At 38.4% G+C, this 19,739-nt stretch overlaps 1 protein-coding gene across 2 annotated transcripts in view; it reads left to right on the top strand.

The window, feature by feature from the left end:
* The window catches only part of PPP4R3A (protein phosphatase 4 regulatory subunit 3A), a 44,763-nt gene that overhangs the window by 16,108 nt on the left and 8,916 nt on the right, over positions 1 to 19,739 (top strand). The window contains exons 3-10 of one of the 2 annotated variants that reach the window (XM_066272471.1): positions 2,920 to 3,018; positions 7,850 to 8,467; positions 11,437 to 11,514; positions 11,596 to 11,712; positions 12,567 to 12,722; positions 14,571 to 14,702; positions 14,800 to 14,902; positions 16,198 to 16,356. In XM_066272471.1, the coding sequence (XP_066128568.1) occupies positions 2,920 to 3,018; positions 7,850 to 8,467; positions 11,437 to 11,514; positions 11,596 to 11,712; positions 12,567 to 12,722; positions 14,571 to 14,702; positions 14,800 to 14,902; positions 16,198 to 16,356 (1,462 nt within the window). The remainder of the gene's footprint in view (positions 1 to 2,919; positions 3,019 to 7,849; positions 8,468 to 11,436; positions 11,515 to 11,595; positions 11,713 to 12,566; positions 12,723 to 14,570; positions 14,703 to 14,799; positions 14,903 to 16,197; positions 16,357 to 19,739) is intronic. The other variant, XM_066272472.1, reaches the window with a different exon arrangement.

The raw sequence follows: 19,739 nt of genomic DNA on the forward strand, positions 1-19,739 counted from the left end.
TAGCATATAAAGCAGTTGTCTTAAATTAAAAAAAAACAATTTGACACTATATTCTAGATAGTTGAACCAGCTGAGCCTTAATTCTCAAAAGTTAAAACATCACAGTTATCTTGTTTGTGCCTAAAGTTTAAGAGAAAGTGGCCACTGATAGAATCATCAGCCAGTAACACAACTAAATAGTAGAAACTCCTTCCTTTGCTGTTGTAGAGGCTAGTGTAGATATGAATTTGATTTCTTACATAGCCTGAAGAGGGCCTTATAATGTTATAATTTTTAAAGTAGCTCTCAATTTGAGTACATTCTTTCTTGTACCTTTCTGATATGCAAGAGATACCTGAAAGTAAATCTTTTCCCCACTTAGTTCCTGCTAGCACTACCCTCAAATGGTATCTATTCAGAACACACATACGCTGTTCTACACCACAAGTGAAATCAGTATCAGTTTCTTCATTGCCCTGAAGGTGCAGAGATAAAATAATTTAAAATATTAAAGAATATTAACTAACACATTCATGTATATATTTAATAAATATTTGCTTATATCATTTTGTAAATTATAAAATTCTTTGCTTCATCTTCAACACTAAAATACAACTACAAGGAAATTAGTGTTTTGCTTTATTTTGCGCTTTAGGTGATGCCTAAAGATTGTGCCTTGCTTGAAGTTACACAGAGTACCTACCTAGGAAAGCTGATACTGACTTCTAAATTTTTTTAATGGTGATTTTTTTTTTTGTCCAAAAACATTGGTACAATATGAAATATTTTCCTGGTAGTTTAATGGTTTTTTAAAACACTGTTGCATTTAGTATTCTTAAGAAAACTTAGGTTTGATTGGAGAGGTTGGAGACTAGAGTATTTGACTTTGATGTTCAACACTTAAATACATAAATTCACGTTTTGAGGTTTCAGTGAAGTGTAAAATGTATCCTAAGAAAAAAGGAAAGATTGAGTCTGTTTTGAGGATGAATGAGCAAATCCATGTTTGGTTGGGTGATAAGCAGGCAAGGTGATTTGATGAAAATTAGGTTCTTCAAGGAAACAGAAGAGCAAGTTGTAAAAATTTTCTAACTTCCAAATTTGCAATTGGATAATTAAGAGCATATGTATAGCTGTGCCCTGATTTAAGCCTCCAAATTATTCTGAATATACATTATAGCAGAGTAGTTGCTTACAGTTATATTAATCTATCTTATTACTAATGTGATACTGGTTTTAGGCTTGTTTCAGTGGGTCTTGTACTATCATCCCCTTCATAACAGTATATGTTATACTCATTTTAAAGATGAAGAAACTGTGGCTCAGGGAGATTACCCAACTAATTTCTGGCATGCTGATCTTAACAATGTTCATGTAAATTATTTTGAACCTGAATAGCTACTCATACATGTGAAAAGTTTGCCTGCCTAGGGTCTGTGGTCTCTAGAAATCCATGGAGATGGTAAAAAGGGATCTTGGAGCTCCTTTTAAAAATTCTGAGTAAGTTTTTGTATACTATTAGTAATGCTACACAGCCGATCAAATGATCACTTATAAACTTCTGAATGGCATTACTTTAGTTTGGTGAAAGACCATTGGTCTTATGATGAACATTTGTATACTTGACTGAACAGAGTTAATATGCAAGATTAGCAAACAAATGTTTCAACATGAGATCCATTTGTGTACAATAAAAGGTGTCTTTGATAATGAAAGTATTAGAAACTGCCACAGTTAAAATATACAGTTAAAGTTTCTTTAAGGCACCTTAAAGACAATTTAATGTTTCCTCCTTAATATAGGAACTATCCTCCTGATAGATGCTTAGCCAGCATTTACATGGCTCCTTTCAGTTACTTATTGGTTGAATTGAGATGTTTTGTTTTCCTTTATATTGTACTCAAATCCATCTAACTCTAATTTCTCCTATTTCTTCTCTTTGGACCAGCTTGAAAAAATGCTACATGGTAGCCATTATGTTAAACTGCATTTTTTTGAAATGATTGGTTGCTATGAAACTGTGTATATTTTTTACAGTAAGTTTGAAAAGATACCTAGAGCCTATAAATATTTCTGTTATGCCATGCATGTTTTAGGACACATTATCTTATGCTTCGGGGAATATAAAATGGTCTCTATTGCAAGTGTAGGGTCTTGCTGAGATTACATCTTAATAAAAACTGTTGAAGCCTGACCTGTGGTGGCGCAGTGGATCAAGCATCGACCTAGAACACTGAGGTCGCTGGTTCAAAACCCTGGGCTTGCCTGGTCAAGGCACATATGGGAGTTGATGCTTCCTGCTCCTCCCCCCCTTCTCTCTCTCTCTCTCTCTCTCTCTCTCTCTCTCATCTCTAAAATGAATAAATAAAAATAATTAAAAAAAAAACTGTTGAAGAGTTTATTAAACTTACTACATTAAGAAAAGTGAAAAAGTAAAGGGAGGTAGGAGCTTCCTTGAACCACAGCACTGATTAAAGTTAAGAAACCTGTCTAGATAAATGCTTACATATTATACACTTAGCCAGTAATTTCAAGGGTTTCATGGGCCCCTTGGGCCCCATGTGCACTAGGTAATTGATGTTGACAACAGGAGGAGGAGCGAGGCTTATCAATCCCATCCTCCTAACATACTCTAGTTATTAAATGCTCAGACTTGCTCTTTGGTATAAACTGGAACTGTTCAACCATAGGATTGTACAATGTTTATTTTGTATGTTTTAGTACAGGAGAGATCGCATTCTCATTTGTTGTGCTTTTCCTCAAGGAAAGACAGATTTATAGATTGGATAAAATGAAGCATAAAAAGGCATAGGTAATTACCGATATTGATGTTGCAAAAAGTAAAAATTAATTTCTTTTTGCTTTATCTGTTTGCCTTATACTTGGAAGTAGTTTGTGATAATGTATGTTAATCATTCAGACTACTTTTTTTCCCTCAAGGACACTTTGATTGTGTGGTCGGAAGCTGAAAATTATGATTTGGCCCTTAGCTTTCAAGAAAAAGCTGGATGTGATGAAATTTGGGAGAAAATATGTCAGGTAATTTTAAAAATGAGAAAGCCAACATATTCTCTACTTTGTTTTGGGGAGGATTTTTGTTTTGTTTTGGTTTTTTGCTGTGCTTTCAGCTAATGCCCAAGCTTCTAAACAAATAACAGTGGTGGGCAAAAGTATGTTTACAGCTGTGAGTATTCAAAACACAGTTTATTTTTGTATTACTATTTAGTAAATATTGTATTTATTTGTGTAACTTAAGCATACTTTTGCCTATCTCTGTACAAAGTATTTCATATAAATCTCTTAAATTCACTACTTTCTGTGAAAAGCCTGATTAAAGAAACATTCATTTTCTTGACAGCAAACTATGTAGCCCAGACCTTTGTTGTGTGCCAGTTTTCTATCCACTGCCTTTCTGAGAGCTGCCGTTAGTGCTCACTTGCGTCTCAGATTTAATAGTCCAAAACTAAACATAATGTAACTTAAGTCTGTTCTTTCTCCTCTTCCCCTCATCTCAGTAAATGCCATCTAGTTGCTGAACCCAGAAACTAGAGGGCTGTATTTATCCTTCCTTCACTTCACTCCTTATATTCCTTCATTCCCTCAATTCTAGATATTAAACTCATTCACTTATCTTCATTTTTACTATCAGTTTACTAAGCCATCATCATTTCTTGTCTGGTTTATTGCTTTCATCTAACTGGTCTTTTCAAACCCACACTATAGCTAGGGTGATCTTTTTAAAATGCAAGTCTAATGATATCACTCTTTTTGTTCAGTAATTTCTTTGGCTCTTGACTTATTTCTTCATCCTCAATTTGCATGTTCTAGTTCAGTGGTCGGCAAACTCATTAGTCAACAGAGCCAAATATCAACAGTACAACGACGATTGAAATTTCTTTTGAGAGCCAAATTTTTTAAACTTAAACTATATAGGTAGGTACATACCTTATCGAGGTAGCGCCGCACGTGATATTTTGTAGGAGTCACACTCAAGGGGCCAAAGAACTGCATGTGACTCGCAAGCTGCAGTTTGCTGACCAGGGTTCTAGTTGATACTGGAGTTTCCTACTAACTCGAGTACCTCAGTCTATAATCTTGATAATCTTTTGTGAATGCATCTTACATGTTTCAAAGTCTTAAGCCATTGGCTCTTGTTAAGGGTTCATTTAGACCATTGCATCCTGAGGACAGTTTCTCTATCTCCACATTTATTTTAGCTGGAGAAGAACCTTCAGCAGATTTTCTCTTCTTTTTTCTTTTTCCAAGGGAGAGGAGGGTTGACAGAGGGACAGACTCACACATGTTCCCCAACTGTGATCTACTTGGCAACCCCTATCTGGGGCCAATGCTCACAACCAAGCTATTTTTAGTGCCTGAGGCAGAGGCTCCATTGAGCCATCCTTAGCGCCCAGGGCCTATATGCTTGGACCAGTCGAGCCAGGTCTTCCAGGGGTGAGGGGGAGCAGATGGTCCCTTTTCCTGCGTGCCCTAAATGGGAATTGAACCCGGGACTTCCACATGACAGGCTGATTCTCTACCACTGAGCCAGCCGGCCAGGGCTTTCAGCAGATTTCTTAATTCAGTGGTTGTCAGTGTTTAGTCCTCAGACCAGCAGCATGATCATGGCTTTAATAAGGCCTCTAGATCACATTTTCTCTGAGGGGCAAGAACTAAATTATTTTAGGCTTTGTGGGCCACACAGTTGAGCTACTCTTCAACTCTGCTGGGAGTTTGTTTTTTTGTGTGTATTTTTCTGAAGTTGAAAACGGGTAGGCAGTCAGTCAGACTCCCATATACTCCCGACCGGGATCCACCTGGCATGCCCACCATGGGGCGATGCTCTGCCCATCTGGGGTGTTGCTCTGTTGCAACCAGAGCCATTCTAGCGCCTGAGGCAGAGGCCATGGAGCCATCCTCAGTGCTCGGGCCAACTTTGCTCCAATGGAGCCTTGGCTGCGGGAGGGGAAGAGAGAGGAGAAAGAGGGGGGAGGGGTGGAGAAGCAGATGGGCACTTCTCCTGTGTGCCCTGGCCGGGAATTGAACCCGGGACTCCTGCACACCAGGCCGACGCTCTACCACTGTGCCAACCTGCCAGGGCCAACTCTGCTGTTTTTTAGTGCAAAAGTAGCCATAGATAACAAATAAATGGGAGTGTTTTCTCTTCGTGTATAATCGCACAAAAACAGGTGGTGGGCCATATTTGGCTGTAGCTTGTAAACCCTTGCTTAGGGCAATTCTGATGCATCCTGACATTTGAGAGCCACTGCCTTAAGAGAAGCTGCAATGTCCTTGAGACACAGTTTTTCCTTAACTTACAGAATTTATAAATGATAAATTTATAACTTGTAAATTCTGTTATAAATTCTGTTCTGCTGTGCTTTTCATAAACTAACCTTCCTGTTAAGCTGTGTCTTCCCTCCCTTAACATGTGAGAGACTTAACATTTATATCTGAATGTCTTCTTTGCTTTCTATTCTATATAGTTATTTTTATAGCCTGTTCTTCTAGATCAGGGGTCCCCAAACTTTTTACACAGGGGGCAAGTTCACTGTCCCTCAGACCGTTGGAGGGCCGCCACATACAGTGCTCCTCTCACTGACCACCAGTGAAAGAGGTGCCCCTTCCGGAAGTGCAGCAGGGGCCGGATAAATGGCCTCAGGGGGCCACATGAGGCCCGCGGGCCGTAGTTTGTAGCCGCCTGTTTTTGTCTTTTGGCATTCTCCCATAATAGAGGTGACATTAGTGAGCTTAGGGTATGCAAAAATAATTCTCACCCATTCAGACAAGTCTTGTTCTTCTCCACCTTTCTGAGTTGAACAGTCACGTATTCTTCTATTAGACCAGTATTTAACTCAGACCTGCACTCAATGTGCCTGGCTCTCCTTTAATATAATTATCTGGTCTTGAATGTACTTAATCTGTAATACACAAACTTGTTGTCTTCACTTGGGGCACAGGTAGTAGTGCTTTGTATACTTTCTCTGCAATACTTTTCCTAGGAATCACTGCTAGTTTATGTTCTTTTCTGGTCTCTTCCTCCAACTTTGACATAGCTTATGTTCAGTATTTCATTTCTCAGTCACTCTTTTATGATCCTGTCTGTATTTCTCAGTTATTATTTCTGGATCCTAGGGAATTCATTATATTTTGCTGCCTGAGATCTTACATGTTTCTCAATTTCTTGAACCCTACTCACCATTTTTAGTATACTCTTGGATAGCAGTTCTGTTTGGGTGCATCTCTTTTCCTTTTATATTTTTCATGGCCTTCACAGTCTCATTATCTTCATATTTGACCAGACAGACTTTTATACTTTCCCTTAATGCAAGCTCTTCGCTAGCTTATACCTCTTTTTCTTTTGTTTTCATTCTTCCATTGTTCCTGTTCTGAAAGTAACACCGAAACATTTGTCAAATTGTACAATTCCACTTTGAATTCCCTGAGCTGGTCAGATTCCAAGAGCATCCTAAATACAGGCCCTTTTAATCACCTTCTTAACTTTTACATTTGCAGATTGGCTCAAGAAGACAGCATTTTCATTACAGTAAAGGCTCTTCTCCCATTTCATTTTGTTTTTCAATCAAATGCTACCATTTTTCTGCAGGTAAAGCCATGGCTTGAGTGTAGGAATCAAAAGCTCTAATGAGAGCTTTTGAAATGAACATATGCAGAGCCAAACTTGAAATCCTGCCAGGTACAAGCTGAGGATGCACCCAGCCTCCTTTCAGTGTCCCTGCCCCTAGGTTAAGATGCCACCTTGCAGCAGATTTCAGGACGTATCCCAGGCCTTCTTCCCTCCCAGTACCCATCAACAACATCTCTTAGCTATGCTTAGTAATTTAAGTGTCTTGACCATTTCATAGAAGGCCTCATTTTCCCATACCTTTACCATTCGGTTTGGCCTGTTGGGCTGCCTTAGTGGCAGTGTTTCGAATGATAGGACCAAGAGAACAAAACTTGTTTTATTTTAAAATATGTCTTTGACCTTTTGTATAAATATTCTTTTACCTTCAAGTGCATTCAGCTGTGGAGACTTTATAACCAGATCCCCTACACTGACAGAAGTTGGGGTTTTAATGACAAACTTCAGGACTTCTGGGGGTTTATGAAAGCTACAGGTTTGGGTGTGTAGATAAGACAAAATTTTGTGATTTGGTTACTTTTAGAAGATACTCTTGGGGATAGCTCTTCTTAGATAGGCTGCAGCTAACTTTTACATGGTCTTCCTTTTGTATGGGTATACTTGTGTGTCACTCAACTGTTTTCTTCATCATATTTTTGGCCTAGCAGCCAACATTTATAGCAAGTCAGTGATCCAAAGCCAGTTTGTATATGCTTTTTGGCCCTTGATTTCTAAAATTAAATATTTTCCTTGTTGCTTACAATTTTAAATATTTTCTTAGGTCACAGCATTTTTATTTGTTTAAATTTTACTTAAAAGTTTAATTGTGAGGAGTTTGGTGACTATGCTGGAGCACACAGTGCTGTGAATGTTTCTAGGACTTGCCCTGGTCCGTTGGAAAAGAGGGTCATGGAAATGAGATGTGAGTGTATGTCTCAGCATCAGGCTTCTACACTGAGGGTCTGAAGGGCACTCTTTCTTAACAAGAGTTTAGCATATCCTAGAATGTTTTGTTCCTAGTAAACTTTGCACTTACAAGGAAGCTCATCTTATATCTTAACTTTGAACTAACTTCCTTAAAATTGAAACTGTATTATTTGTAGAAATGTAACTTAGACAAGTAGGCAGTTGGATCAGGTTTGAAGGAGTCTTAAACTTGAAAATTATCATTATAGTGTTTCTTGTATTTATGTAAGAATATCACTTAGGTTGATTATATTGTCAGCTATCACAAATCTGATTTAATAGGTTCAAGGAAAGGACCCTTCAGTGGACATCACTCAGGACCTTGTAGATGAATCTGAAGAGGAGCGTTTCGATGACATGTCATCACCAGGTTTAGAATTGCCATCTTGTGAATTAAGTCGCCTTGAGGAAATTGCAGAACTTGTGGCATCATCTTTACCTTCCCCCCTGCGTCGTGAAAAACTTGCACTAGCACTGGAAAATGAGGGTTATATTAAAAAGCTCTTAGAGCTTTTTCACGTGTGTGAGGATTTGGAGAATATTGAAGGACTGCACCACTTATATGAAATTATCAAAGGCATCTTCCTCTTGAATCGAACTGCTCTTTTTGAAGTTATGTTCTCTGAGGAATGTATAATGGATGTCATTGGATGCTTAGAATATGATCCTGCTTTATCACAGCCACGAAAACACAGGGAGTTTCTAACAAAAACAGCCAAGTTTAAAGAAGTGATCCCCATATCAGATCCTGAGCTAAAACAAAAAATTCATCAGACATACAGAGTCCAGTATATACAAGACATGGTTCTACCTACCCCTTCAGTCTTCGAAGAAAATATGTTGTCAACACTTCACTCCTTCATCTTTTTCAATAAGGTAGAAATTGTTGGTATGTTACAGGTGAGTTTGGTCATTCTTTTCTTCATACTTAAAAAGATACCTACTTGATTGATAACCATATAAACTGTTGTCTTTAGCAGAAATACTTTTGTGTTTGTTTTATGTAACTAAAGTTTCTTTTTACAGTATGCCCAGTCTCTCAGGTCTGGTGTTTTAGGGTGCTCACATCAGAATTACCTAGGCTGCAATTTCCTAGATTCTGCACAAAGCACAGAATCAAAATCTCTGTGAGCTGGCCAGTAATCTCCATTTGTAATACCCCCAAAGTCAAAAAACCTCTCAATATATTATCACATAATGCGTGAATTAGTCTGTTTTAACTGAAATAAAAGTTGGCATAGTGTCAAGATTTCTGATTTATACACCTCCCATATTTTATGTTTTTTTGATACTCATAAGAATAACAGATATGTGATATGACTCCCTCCTTCCGTCCCTTTCTCCCCTCCCTCCCTCCCTCCTTCCTTTCTCCCTCCCTCCTTTCATTTATTATTATTGTTTTTTATTTTGAGAGTAGTTATTAAAGGCTGGGCGGTGACACAGGAAGGGCCTGGGATAGGAGAAGCCCTAGGAGAGAGTCTGGGCGGGGCTGCTTTGGCTCCCTGGGAAGTCAGAGAAAAGGGGCCTAGGAGACAGGCTCAGGGGATTGGCCCTAGACGAGCTACTGTTGCCTATTGGTCCCCTGGTTGCAAGTTTCATGAGGTTCCTTAGAGTCTAGGAGATGCACTGCTGAGAAGGAAGAAAGGTGTGGGCGTGCTCCGGGAGAGGGATGGGGAGGGGGATGGGGAGGAGGGGTGCTGCTAACTGGTTCTTTAGCTCCACATGGCCCTGCTTTTGTTGAGCAGTGATTTGTCACTTGAGTGTTTTCTTGGTCTTTATACCTGTAAAATGCCAGTTTTACTCATAAGTATGAATAATTTCAAGTTAAGTGCTTCTGTGAAGAAAAGAAAATTTAACAAAATTTTTTTGAAGAGTGATTGAGGTATACTTTTATTTTTTGATAGAGGTATAATTTAAAACAGGTGTTTACCAACCCTAATTGCTTTTCATATGTGCCTTGACTGGGCAAGCCTAGGGTTTTGAATCAGTGACCTCAGCGTTCCCGGTTGATGGGCGCTATCCATTGTGCCACCACAGGTCAGGCTACACTGTTCGACAAGTAGAGAACAAGAGTTCTCTACTTCTGTACCCCAAGTGCAGCAGTTCAGAGAATCTTTTTAATCATTTCATTTCTTTCTTACATTGTATCTGGGATACATCTTAAAATTGGAATACCATCCGCAGCTATGGCCTATTTGTACATTTTAGAAGAGTAAAGGTGGGAATAACCAGACTACTTTAGTATCATAGAAAATATTTATTGAGTATCTAGAACAAAGAGTATGGAGTTTATAATATAGTGGGAGATTATGTGTGCACACATACATATTTAGACTCAGGCTGAAGTAGTTAGTGTTGAATTTATTTCTAGCTGAGGTGGTGTGGAATTAAAATACAACAAAAATCTTAAAAAATAGTGATGGAAATAATTGGACAGGAAGACTCTACTATGTACTGTAGTGGGCTTTGGGTAAATTTCTTCATCCGTCTCAACTATAAAATAAGGAGGTAAGATAACATCTGAGGTTCTTTCCAAGTTCTCTACTTGTATTTGCCCCAGGAGAGTGTCTTTTGAATCCTTTCAAAATAATTTAATGTATGTTAAATTATGTATGTATATTGGCTATTTTCAAATAGATGTTTCTTTAAAAGCTCTGAATTTAGCTTTTTTAAATATTAAGTCATTTTCTGTGTTTTTTAAACATCAAGGAACCCTGACCGGATAGCTCAGTTGGTTAGAGTGTCATCCCAATATGCCAAGTTGGCAGATTCATTCCCAGTCAGGGCACATACAAGAATCAACCAAGGATGCATAAAGAAGTGGACCAACTTCAGTGTTTCTCTCTCCCCCTTCTCCCCGTTTCTCCCTCCTCTTTTTCCCTCTTCCTCTCCTCCTTTTCCTTCTTCCTTTTCCTCTCCCTCTCCCCCCTCCTTCCTCTCCCTCCCTCCTTCCCTCTCCCTCCTTTCCCTTCACCTTCCTTTTCCTCTCTCTAAAATCAGTAAATTTAAAAAAAATCAAGGAAACTTCATATGAGAGGTCATAGAACCTTGCCTTCTAAAGTTATGGTCATGAAACCCTTTGAAAACCAGGGGTCTGTAAACTGGTCCATACCTGTTTTTATAAATAAAGTTTTATTTAAACACAGCACACACATTTATTTATATACTGTCTATATCAGGGGTCTCAAACTCGCGGCCCGCCGAACAATTTTGTGCAGCCTGCAGACTAATCCACGAAGTTCAAAATATTTTGGATAAAATTAAGTAAGCCTAGGGGCCTACTTGTATTTTTCATTTCTCTAGCATCCTAGCTAGATATTAGCTTAGTTAACAGCAGTTGTGATGTGAACTACAGTTTCAGTGTTTTGTGACACTGAGTAAACTGCATGTACGATTGTGCTTGTTGTACTGATTTTTTTTTGTTTTCAACTGCAGTGAGAAAAGTGTTGCGTAACAGTTGCCTTTTGTAGACCTAGTGCGGCCCGCTGAAGGGCTGTGATCTTGTTCTGCGGCCCACATGCTGAGTTGAGTTTGAGACCCCTGGTCTATATGGTTGCTTCCTAGTATAACAACAGAGTTGTAGTTGTGGCAGAGACATATGAGCTGCAAACCTAAAATATTTACAGTGTGGCTCTTAAATAGACTTGGGAAACAGAGCGCTGCCAAAATATAAAGAACACACTTTCTATATAAATTGCCAATTCATCCTCTAATAGTTTGGTTTTTCTTTCTCTCTTTTAAAAAAATAACATCACCAATACATTCTTTTTTCAGTTACAGCTATTTACATCTTCTATTACAGTATCTTGAAATTATTTTATTATACTCTTACCCATTAATTAGCATTAATTTATCCTTTGATTTCACAGGAAGATGAAAAATTTCTGACAGATTTGTTTGCACAACTAACAGATGAAGCAACAGATGAGGAAAAAAGACAGGAATTGGTAAGACATTTCATATTATAAAGGACATGAGACTAAAACAACAGACCTTCTATATTCACTTATCGTCTTTTCTGATTTCAGGTAAACTTTTTAAAAGAATTTTGTGCATTCTCCCAAACGTTACAGCCTCAAAACAGAGATGCTTTTTTCAAGACTTTGTCAAACATGGGCATATTACCAGCTTTAGAAGTCATCCTTGTAAGTCTTGTTTTTCTGTACATTCAATTACCATTATATTTTTAATCCACAAAAGGAATGTATATTTATGTAACATACAAGTATTTGATTATAGTTAATATTAGCTGTGTATTACAGTTAAAAAGGTATAAAATTTTAGTGTCAGTTCTTACATTACTGAAAGAATACTCAAGGGAAGGTTTCATATTCTTAATGATAATTTGTTAACTTTGCAGTCTACTGGTTATGTTAAAGTAGAAAAGTAAGAATAAAAGAAAGTATAACTGTATATAAAGAATAAGGGTTTTTGCATGCAGCAGAATTTCCTTGACCTCTTTTTGTTTTATGTTTTTTTGTTGGTTGGTTTTTTTGTGTTTGATTTTTTTGGGTTTTTTTTTGTATTTTTCCAAAGTATAAGTGGGGAGACAGTCAGACAGACTCCCCGCATGTGCCCATCTGGAATCCACCCGGCATGCCCACAAGGGGGCGATGCTCTGCCCATCTGGGGCGTTGCTCCATTGTTACCTGAGCCATTCTAGCACCTGAGGCAGAGGCCATAGAGCCATTCTCAGTGCCTGGGCCAACTTTGCTCCAGTGGAGCCTTGGCTGCGGGAGGGAAAGAGAGAGATGGAGAGGAAGGGGGGGAGGGGTGGAGAAGCAGATGGGAGCTTTTCCTGTGTGCCCAGGCCAGGAATCGAACCTGAGACCTCCACATGCCAGGCCGACGCTCTTATCGCTGAGCCAACCAGCCAGGGCCTTTGACATCTTTTTTTATTGCAATGTTTTCTTATAAATTTGTTAGGTTTTGAATTTATGTAGCAATAAGTACTATATTTTTATAATTGTAGGAGAAATAAGTGATTTTTGATCTGCAGGGCATGGATGATACACAGGTGCGAAGCGCTGCTACTGATATATTCTCATACTTGGTTGAATATAACCCATCCATGGTACGAGAGTTTGTCATGCAGGAGGCACAACAGAATGATGATGTAAGTAAGAAGTTAACAGAGCAAAAAATAACCAACAAGGTAAATATTATTTGCACTAACAGTAAGTATTTATACATGGGAAGCTATAGTGTATTTATTTAAGATTTAAATAGTTGCTGTTTGGGAAAAGTGTAGTCATAATATCAGATGGCTTCTACTTCCTCTAAATTGGCTCCTGTCTTAGTTTTAAAGTGTGTCTTACAGCAGTTACTTTTTTAATGCTCAACTTAAATTTCTTTTTCAGTTTTTGAGATTGTTTTTTAATTCTTTAGTTAACTTTCTGTATTTATATCATTCAATCAATAAACTGTTATTCTGGATGTGGAATTATGAATAACTTTCCTAGGAAAACATTGACTGCTAGGGATTGATTCTCAAAGTCATCAAGAATGAAGAAATGAAGCATACTCCCTTGGAAAGTATTTAGGGCGCCTTTACTCTAACCATAGGGAACAAGCTGTTGTCTTGTTCATACACACACATAACAGTGTTAAAGTAAGTGAGAGAGTATATCCTTGTAACGGGAAGGGCACTCTAGAATGCATGGTGTGTGGCATATGTGGTAGCCCTAAGTGTGTGCTCTGTTTTGCTGTCAGGTAATTAATGCGGTGATTCTGGTCCCTGCTTTTCTTATCCCATTAAATCTTGAAAGTAATTTTCTACTGAATAAATTAGGATGGTCTGCCCTCAACTCCTTAAGGGGGTGGGGGAAAAGACATCCTCTTAGGCTGGAATTCTGTATAGATTTTTTTCCTCATATTTTTACAAAGTGAGAAAATAAATTACCTTTTTAAAAGATCCTGAAGTGTTGTGATGTCAAAGTGAAGTAGAATGTCTAGTTTCTATTTTCAAGTTATTTTTTTCATTGTAATGTCAGGGTAGGTGCAGAGTACAAGTTTGAACTGTTGAATATTATCATGTTTTTCTTTAGTCCTATCTTGGAAACCAAAATATCTGTATTAAAGGCTGTTCTTGTTGGCTCTATAACCCACTGGTTGACAATAAAATGATGTACTTGACTCCATGCAGTAGTAATAGGTCTCTTGATTTCCCGTCTTAATCATCATTTCCACATACTCTTGCATTTTCATTTTGTCTATCCTACCCTTGCACATATAGGCAAGTGCAGGGATTTTTCCATTGAAACTGTCTTGGTTTTTATTTACTCCTTGGGCCAGGAACACGAGTCACAGTGACATTCAGAATCTATATAATACATATATTCTCCTTTGTTGTCCTGTAAATATTGTAATCTCATTTCCCCTAATTTTAGACGTTCGGATACTAATTTATAGTTTCTTAAAAAAGAAACTTTATGTTGTTTCCATAAATGGAGAATAGATATAGATACCATTTGCCGTGAGTAGAAGGAATCCATAAAAATGTGGCGAAAGTAGAACAATGTTATAAATTCTAGCTAAAAGGAAAAGAAAAGCTTGACCCATGGTGGCTCGGTAGATAAAGCATCGACCTGGAATGCTGAGGTTGCCTGTTCAGAACCCTGGGCTTGCCCAGTTAAGACACATGGGAGAGGTAGCTGCTGCCCATTGATGCCTCCTACTCCTCCAAATAAAATCTTTAAAAATATATAATAAAAAAGCTATGGACCTAAGGCTATTTTGTTATACAAACTGAAACTTTGATTTAATCACAGGGATTAAAGATACTAGAAAAAGAAACATTTTTTGGTACTGTTTAGTGTAATGTGCCTGTACAATATTTTAGGGAAAGACTTTCATATATTCCCTTAAAGAAGACAGTTAATCATTTGATTTTTGTTGTAGTTAACAAGACAGCTAGAGCTAGGTATAACGCTGTAGTATGTCATAGTGTGTGCTTTTTCTGTTCTCTCATAGTAAGTAATCCTTATTGTATTTTTCTCACCAGGATATTTTGCTCATCAATCTCATTATAGAACATATGATTTGTGATACAGACCCTGAACTTGGAGGAGCAGTCCAGCTTATGGGCCTGCTTCGAACTTTAGTTGACCCAGAAAACATGTTAGCTACTGCCAATGTAAGCCGTGGCCATTTTTCTGTCATGCTTAGGTATTATTTATTGCTGGTAGAAACCAATGCAGTTAAAATTCATGGAAGTATTTTTGATTCCTTAGAAAACAGAAAAGACTGAATTTCTGGGTTTCTTCTACAAACACTGCATGCATGTCCTCACTGCTCCTTTACTGGCAAATACAACAGAGGACAAACCAAGCAAAGGTAAGGTGATGCAGGCTGGTAGTTCTTTGTTCTTGAATTCTGGAACTTGCTGTTGGTGTTAACATAGAGATCTAATGTATTTTCACATTAGAGGCGTCCAAAGTAAAATTTCTTTAAAGTGTTATCAAAGATAATAAAAGTAAAAAATATATATATAAGGGGTGATTATTTGTTGCTTTCAGAATTTTAAAGCAATTTTTTGTTAAAGCAGTATTTGGTTTTAGTTTGCATTTATACAGATGAGATAAATAGAAGGAAGTAGCTATGAAGAAATTCACTTAAGTTACTTGTATTCCAGATGTGTAGCAGCATAGAGCTTGTACTCAGTATTAAGCTTTTTTCATTGGCATTGAGGATTATTCCTATGTTTCAATTATCAATATCTATTATTTCTGCATTGTATTCCTTTAGCTTTTAGCTTGTGTATGTCTTTTTAATTTAGAAAGTAGTTTTAGGGCCTTCATTGGGAAATCCCTTATTGAAGCTTTTGAGAATAAACACATTATTTTGTCATGAATTATCAATACAGTATATTTTAACCTTACAACACTACTTAGAAAATAAGTGTTAAATTTACTTTTTTTATGACTCTAGAATCAAATCTGAAAAACATGATACTCATTTTTCCTATCTACTTTGTTAGGTAAAACTTGAGGCTTCTTTTCAACCACATGTTCAATTTATCAGACATTTATTGAGAACCCATTGGATGGAAGGCATGTGCTATATATAATCTTTATGGGCTTAGTGGGGGGATTGAAAAAGTGAGAAAAACATTTTGAGAGGCTTGCTGCCTGATGAGGAAGATAAGCCAGTCATTACAATTCAGTGTGGATTCATTATATGTAATAAAGGAGGCACAGAACACACTTGATTCATAGGAGCAGAGAGTAACTCAGCCAAAGACCAGATGGTGTATGGCAGAACCTCTTATGCTACGTGCACATCTGCTGAGGGAGCAGATGTGCTGAGGGATGTCTTAAGACGTGGTGTAGAGCATTCTTGCACTTCGGAATAAAGCAGATCTTATAGATTTGTATCCCATCTCTGCAACTAACTTTTCAGACTTGGATCTTATGAAACTATTTCCTCATATTGTTGTTTAAATAAGAAAAAATGTAAAGCATCATTCTTGGTACATGGTAGGTATTCAATGAATGTTAGTTTCCTTTTCCTTAACTTTAAAATATTTGGATTAATAGAAGGGATTTTACTTGATTGGAATTTGGAATCTTACATTTGGGGAGGAAAAGAATATTAGCCATTAAATATAAATTGTGTTTTGTTTATTTTAGATGACTTTCAGACTGCCCAGTTGTTGGCACTTGTATTGGAATTGTTAACATTTTGTGTGGAGCACCATACCTACCACATAAAGAACTACATTATTAATAAGGACATCCTCCGGAGAGTGCTAGTTCTTATGGCCTCGAAGCATGCTTTCTTGGCATTATGTAAGTGTTACTTCTGCTAGAACTACTTAGCTGTTTATTATCATGTTGTTATCTGTGGGCCTTACTGCCTGAGAAGAAAAGATCACTGGTTTTAGGTCAGGAGAGCTGACACTAAACCACACTGATTATGTACTTGTGCCACATTTTGAGCAGGTGTTGTCCTGACTCCTGTTTCTCATCATTGCACAGCAAAGGGGTTGGAGCATATCTATCAAGTACAGTGTGTCCGTAAAGTCATGGTACACTTTTGGCTGGTTACAGGAAAGCAACAAAAGACAATAGAAATGTGAAATCTGCACCAAATAAAAGGAAAACTCTCCCAGTTTCATACCTATTCAGTGCAGTTCGATGTGGGCTCACGCAGATTTTTTAGGGCTCCTTAGGTAGCTATCCCGTATAGCCTCTACAGACTCGTCACTGACTGATGGCCTACCAGAACGGGGTTTCTCCACCAAACTGCGGGTTTCCTTCAACTGCTTATCCCATCAAGTAATGTTATTCCTATGTGGTGGTGCTTCGTTATACACACGCCGATATTCACGTTGCACTTTGGTCACGGATTCGAATTTAGCGAGCCACAGAACACACTGAACTTTCCTCTGTACCGTCCATATTTCTACTGGCATGGCCGTGGGCTGCTCCGCTGTATACACGGTGTTCCGTCATCATCTGCGCATGCGCATATGCTGCCACATCATCCTACAGAATCTGGGAAGGTTTTCCTTTTATTTGGTGCAGATTTCACATTTCTATCATCTTTTGTTGCTTTCCTGTGACCGGTCAAAAGTGCACTATGACTTTACGGACACACTGTATATTACTCTACTATAGTCCTTCATGAAGATAGCACCGAAGATTGTTTTACCTCAATTATTTTTTAAATTTAGAACAGCATTACTAATTACAAATTAGGAATTCTTTTTCTGAGACAGCTCTCAACACAAATCATGAAGAGCATTTTATAATTCAGAAAATTTATAGCTAATAGAACTGAGTTCCCAAAACATGTTCTTTCTAAGTACAGAATGCCAAGCACAATGGCTGCAGTTGGTCCATTTGTTAATTCCACAAATTATTTTTCCCCAGCTTTATTGCAATATATTTGATACCTAACAGTGTGTTTCCTCAGATATTTTAGAGTAGGAGAGGTAAACTACAGCTGTGACCAAATTCAGCCTCCGATCTATTTTTGTACAACCTGCAAACTATAAATGGTTTTTGTGCTTTAAAGCGGTTGTTTAAAGAAAGAAAAAGCTAGGTACCGTATGTGTCTCACAAAGCTTAGACTATGGCTCTATAGACCTTTCTGGGAATGGTTTGTCAACTCTTTTAGAGCAACAGATTGTCTTTTAACAAGGTTGTTTTAGTTATGTGTGTTTTTCAATTCAATAATTGACTTACTGTATTCTTAAGACTTATTTTAGGTAAAAAACATTTTACTGAATTGGAAATAGGATAATCCAGAATATTCTTTGTCATATAGCAGCTAGCCTTCTTTGGTTAACCTGGCAGTCCAATTTTAGGGATACCCTAGAGCCCTGGTCTGCAAACTGCGGCTTGCAAGACACATTGGCTCTTTGGTACCTTGAGTGTGGCTCTTCCACAAAATACCACATGCGGGCGCTACCTCGATAAGGAATGTACCTACCTATATAGTTTAAGTTTAAAAAATTTGGCTCTCCGTCGCCCCCTGGTGGGCGTGCCGGGTGGATCCCGGTCAGGCGCATGCGGGAGTCTGTCTGACTGTCTCTCCCCGTTTCCAGCTTCAGAAAAATACAAAAAAAAAAAAAAAATTTTGGCTCTCAAAAGAAATTTCAATCGTTGTACTATTGATATTTGGCTCTGTTAACTAATAAGTTTGCCAACCACTGCCCTAGAGGCTTAAGTGCCTGATGGTTTAATTTATGCTTTTTGAGTTTTATAGGTAAGTTTGGTTGTTTCATTGTTGTTTAAAGGCATCATAATCATAAACTAATTAGAAGCCTGAACATATATATATCCATTTTAAATATTTTGCTGAATTTTAAAAATACCCTTAGATTATGAAAACATTGTTTATATAAGGATGTTCCTGATGTTGATTGTCTTATCAACATTTTACCTTTAAAATAGTATTAGAAAAAGATTTCTTTCTTTAAAAAATTTCCCTGGTCGGTTGGCTCAGAGGTAGAGAGTCGGCCTGGTGTGCAGGAGTCCCGGGTTCGATTCCCGGCCAGGGCACATAGGAGAAGCGCCCATCTGCTTCTCCACCCCTCCCCCTCTCCTTCCTCTCTGTCTCTCTCTTCCCCTCCCTCAGCCAAGGCTCCATTGGAGCAAAAGATGGCCCGGGCACTAGAGTGGCTCTGGTCGCGACAGAGTGACGGCCCGGATGGGCAGAGCATTGCCCCCTGGTGGCCGTGCTGGGTGGATCCTGGTCGGGCGCATGCAGGAGTCTGTCTGACTGCCTCCCCGTTTCCAGCTTCAGAAAAATACAAAAAATTATTAGCCCTGGCTTGTTGGCTCAGTGGTAGAGCGTCAGCCTGGCTTGCTGGAGTCCCGGGTTCGATTCCCGGCCAGGGCACACAGGAGAAGTGCCCATCTGCTTCTCCATCCCTCCCCCTCTCCTTCCTCTCTGTCTCTCTCTTCCCCTCCCGCAGCCAAGGCTCCACTGGAGCAAAGATGGCCCTGGCACTGAGGATGGCTCCATGGCCTCTGTCTCAGGCGCTAGAATGGCTCTGGTTGCAACAGAGCAACACCCCCTGGTGGGCGTGCCGGGTAGATCCTGGTTGGGCACCTGCGGGAGTCTGTCTGACTGCCTCCCCGTTTCCAACTTCAGAGAAATATATATATAAAAAAAATTTGATTAACCCTTCTATCAGGTTAACAGTTGTTAGGCTGATTTAGTTTTTCAGGCCAGTGGACAGGACACATTGCAGTATGTACTGAGACTATATCTGGTCAGAGTATATTTTTCATTTTCCTGTTTTCAGATATATTTAGTACAGTTGCTTTCTGCTAATTATACAGAACTTTCATGTTACCTTAGTAAACTTTTTTTTAGCCATAAGAAATAGGTAGCATCAGTGGCATTAACCTAGACTGCTAAGGACAGCAAAAAATAAATTTATTGGTCTATTCTTCTTTCCCTATGTCTACGAGCTTATTAGCACATACGAAAGCTATGCGTTTTCCTTATATACCTAGCACAGCGAAAACGAGAGCCCCAGGACCAAGTTGAGAGGCAGTTTATATAATGCTCCTTTGAATTATGTCACCACAGAAGTTGAAATGTGGGAAAGGGAGTTTGTGAGCCGACGGGACAGAATGGAACAACTGAATAATAAGTTAGTCGTGTATCAATAAATTTAATAAACACCTACTACCATATTTCATTGATTCTCAGA

Source organism: Saccopteryx bilineata, chromosome 4, assembly GCF_036850765.1.
Source record: "Saccopteryx bilineata isolate mSacBil1 chromosome 4, mSacBil1_pri_phased_curated, whole genome shotgun sequence".
Taxonomy (NCBI): Eukaryota; Metazoa; Chordata; class Mammalia; order Chiroptera; family Emballonuridae; genus Saccopteryx; species Saccopteryx bilineata.